General features: G+C 39.2%; 1 protein-coding gene across 1 annotated transcript; it reads right to left on the bottom strand.

The window, feature by feature from the left end:
- Positions 1 to 279: 279 nt before the first annotated feature.
- LOC144463761 (uncharacterized) lies at positions 280 to 3,127 on the bottom strand. Its single transcript, XM_078169156.1, has 6 exons — positions 2,410 to 3,127; positions 2,284 to 2,329; positions 1,749 to 1,840; positions 1,525 to 1,635; positions 1,119 to 1,395; positions 280 to 601 (listed from the first exon to the last, which is right to left on the bottom strand). The coding sequence occupies exons 1-5, from the start codon at positions 2,709 to 2,711 to the stop codon at positions 1,377 to 1,379; spliced, it is 570 nt and encodes a 189-aa protein (XP_078025282.1). The 5' UTR covers positions 2,712 to 3,127; the 3' UTR covers positions 280 to 601; positions 1,119 to 1,376.
- Between the last annotated feature and the right edge of the window lie 307 nt (positions 3,128 to 3,434).

Raw genomic sequence — 3,434 nt, 5'->3', positions numbered from 1 at the left:
CTCAAAAAAAGTCAATGAGTTTTGTATATGTAAGGGATTTTAGCAATTTAAAAACTAAATGTATTGTTTTCAGTTCAGACTAACATTGTGTTCATCTCTTCTCTCAGAACATGAGGGCCCCAGCAACAGCAGCGTTACTCCAGAAGGCTTGACTGTAGGACGCATCATGCAGTGGATGACTGGACAACGACACAAGCCTGTTCTGCCAAGTGAGAAGAAGGACTTTGTCATAAATATGAAATTCCACCATGACTGTGACACAGAACACACAGTTGTTAAACTGAACAGATGTCAGGCATGCATTTTTTGAAACAAGTAGACTGTCTGCAAATGTTCACTTTTAGACCACTGCATCTTTTTCAAGGTCATGTTACATGTCAGGCATTTCTTGTATTGCCATTAGACTTCCAATACACTGAACCATTGTTATGTAAATGTCTCTACCAAATGATTCTGATGAGGCCAAGGGATTTATCATGGACTGTACAGTTTCCATAATATCAGGAGTCAGAGGGCACTCAATTTCCTGGACTTGAACTCCATATGGTTCCTCATGCACAGCATCAAACATCTCCCAGTCAGTTCCATATAGCTCCATGTTCTGGGGAAAAAAAACAAACAACTTTTTAATGTCATTTTATATGAACCAGCATTTGTTAGCCCAATAGAATAACTGTCTGAGTCATAATACATGGTGAATCTGCAGTGTTAGGGGAACTAGGTAGATATCACAATTTAGCCAAAATATGAGTTAGACAATTAAGTTATAAGGCTAATGATTGAGAAACATTTTAACAACATTTAACCAGAGAATAAAATGTGTATATTGTTCAAGCAATCAAAACATTGAGTACATCTATTATAAATTTTGCTTTACTGACTTGCTCTATTTGTGTGATCACTTCAATGAAGTATTACACACTTACTTGTATATCATTTTTTCAACAAATTGCTCCTGAATTTTAACCTTCTACTCCTTCCACATTGTTGTGTTGAAGATACTGACCCCATTCAAATATTAAAAATTCAATTGTATATATATTAACCTAATCCTCCACATAATCAGGTTCAAAACTTGTCAACTGCACTTTGCCTTTGTAAACACCACCTCAACAAACCTGCAAATCTTCATTCGGGTCACAAGGTTTCTTCGTGTGGCCCAAAACCCAGAGCTGGTTTGGGGAGAGTCCACCTTCAGACCGTAAAGGATGGTTGTCCCAGCCTTCTGTGAAGGTGTGAAGTGCCACTGCCAGGCATGGAAGGAAGACATAGTGGGCACAAAACAGATGAACAACATCTGCCAAATGCAACAGGCCATCTTCCTCAAGACTGTGAAGAACTTCATAGTAAAGGTGTGTCACGCTGGTCCAGACATCTCACCAGAGGCGTTCTATCCTAGATCAGAAAGAGGAATTATTCAGCTGAAAATTTTAATTATCTGACTGAAAACACTTTATAACAATACTTTTTCCATTTTACATCTTATATGATATACTGTAAATTATGTGAATTATTTATTATAACCTTTGATTATGCACACTGCGCCCAGCTATGAAGCTCCCTCTTCCAGTGCCTTTCACAGTGAACATGGTTTCAGCAATTGAGACATTTTCAACGCCTTCATCGCCCCCGACCCTTGAAAATACATGGAAGAAATGTATTCATCACAACAAAACATTCCATCAACTATTACTGAAATGAGTAATTAGGATAATGAAACAATAGACCAAGTTCATGTCATTGTTTACCTGGAAGGCCAGCCATAGTTTTCCACTGCCTTCAGAAAAAATGAATGAGCAGTGTTTGAGTGGTTATTTGTTGCAGGTTCCAGATAGAAAATCTGTATAGAAAGACAGTGTTTGAATCTGCAGAGGCAAAATATTAAGGCCTACAACACATAAGATAAGTTATCTTTATTTAAAATGTTTATTCCTTGCTCTTCTCCTCCTGTACCTCTGCCTTTGTCTCATCCCACCTGCGTTCTTCATCCTCCTGCTACTCTTGATCTCTCTTTAAACTCCTCCCTTTCTTCTCATTATTTTCTCCTCCCCTCCCTCCTCCCACCATTTTTTTTCCCATATGATTGACCAGTCAGTATTGCTCCCTAAAATTGCAATCTGGGTCTATCTACTTAAGGTGACAGAATAATATATGATAAAATTCATTGTTAATCATGTGTGTGAACCATGTAGGTAACACATATGCAGTTTGTGATAGAACAGTGAATACATGAATACAAACACATTCAGAGATAATAAAGCACTGCAATAAAAGGTGACAAACCTTTCTCGAGTACCCATCTATAGCGCCAAATATGACGATGTTGTACCTAGAAAACAAAATATGAATTGACAATGAGCAGTGCCCCCAAATAAGTAAATATGTGAATAAGTCTAATATAAGTCTTACCGTATGAGCTTATGATTGGTGTCTATATGGACTAATGACAAAGGCCCTTGCACAAAATATTTCCTCCTCACTATGCAGCCCAGCCGTGTCATTCTCTCCAAAACTCCTGGAGCATAAACTCTGTGCATGGACTCTTTAATACGATCCCACTGAACCCGATGTCCATCGGCTTGCAGACAGCCTTTTACCATGCGATATCCTGCATTTGGGATCCGGCATTTGATGGACTGGACTGCATTATCCAATTCACTGTCAGTTAGGGTGCTGTATGTGGACCGCGTGGACAAGCCAAGTTCACGCATGCGCCTGAAAATTGTGCTCTGGCTGACACCTAACACACTGGCGATGCAAGACACTGGTAAGGGGACGTCGATGAGCCGAGACAGAAGCTCCTCAGAAAAAATGAACTTTCGTCGGCCCCTTTCTCCAGCTCTAATAAAAGCACAGGGACTCTCTTGGGAAACAGCTGCGTGGATCTTACTTTGCAGGGATAAAAGACAAGACACAATTTCAGCTGGGATGTTTAAAGTACTGGAGGCAGCTGTCAGAATGAATGCTTCTTAATTTACAATGTATTGTAAATAGTCCAAGTTCAAGTGTGGTTGATTCAACACATCTGTAATCCTCGATTTCAGACGTTCCAATAACCGAGTGGCCACTGGTCCCTGTAAACAACAAATGCCACTGTTAACATAGTCGTTTACCAACATACAGTGTTTTATAAATTCCACATAGGCTGGACAGACATTCAAAATAATTTTGTATTTTTAGCAAAATAATATACCAATCATAAGCATTCGAGTTAATACAATAAATATCAATTATAATTACTCTGATCCAAGAGGCTATGCAGGACATTTCCCTTATGGTTCATTTTTTTTACCTTGATTAAACGGCTTCAGAGTAATAGTGCTGGTTAAATAATAAACGACTTAACTCTTTACATGGAGAATATAACCCGGTGTCCCAGCTCTTGTCTCTGCGGCACCGCGACACAGCGACACAAACACGCCCCATAACCCCTA

This window comes from Epinephelus lanceolatus, chromosome 6, assembly GCF_041903045.1.
Source record: "Epinephelus lanceolatus isolate andai-2023 chromosome 6, ASM4190304v1, whole genome shotgun sequence".
Lineage (NCBI taxonomy): Eukaryota > Metazoa > Chordata > Actinopteri > Perciformes > Serranidae > Epinephelus > Epinephelus lanceolatus.
The sequence above is the reverse complement of the archived record's forward strand: the minus strand, read 5'-3'. Positions and strand labels throughout refer to the sequence as shown.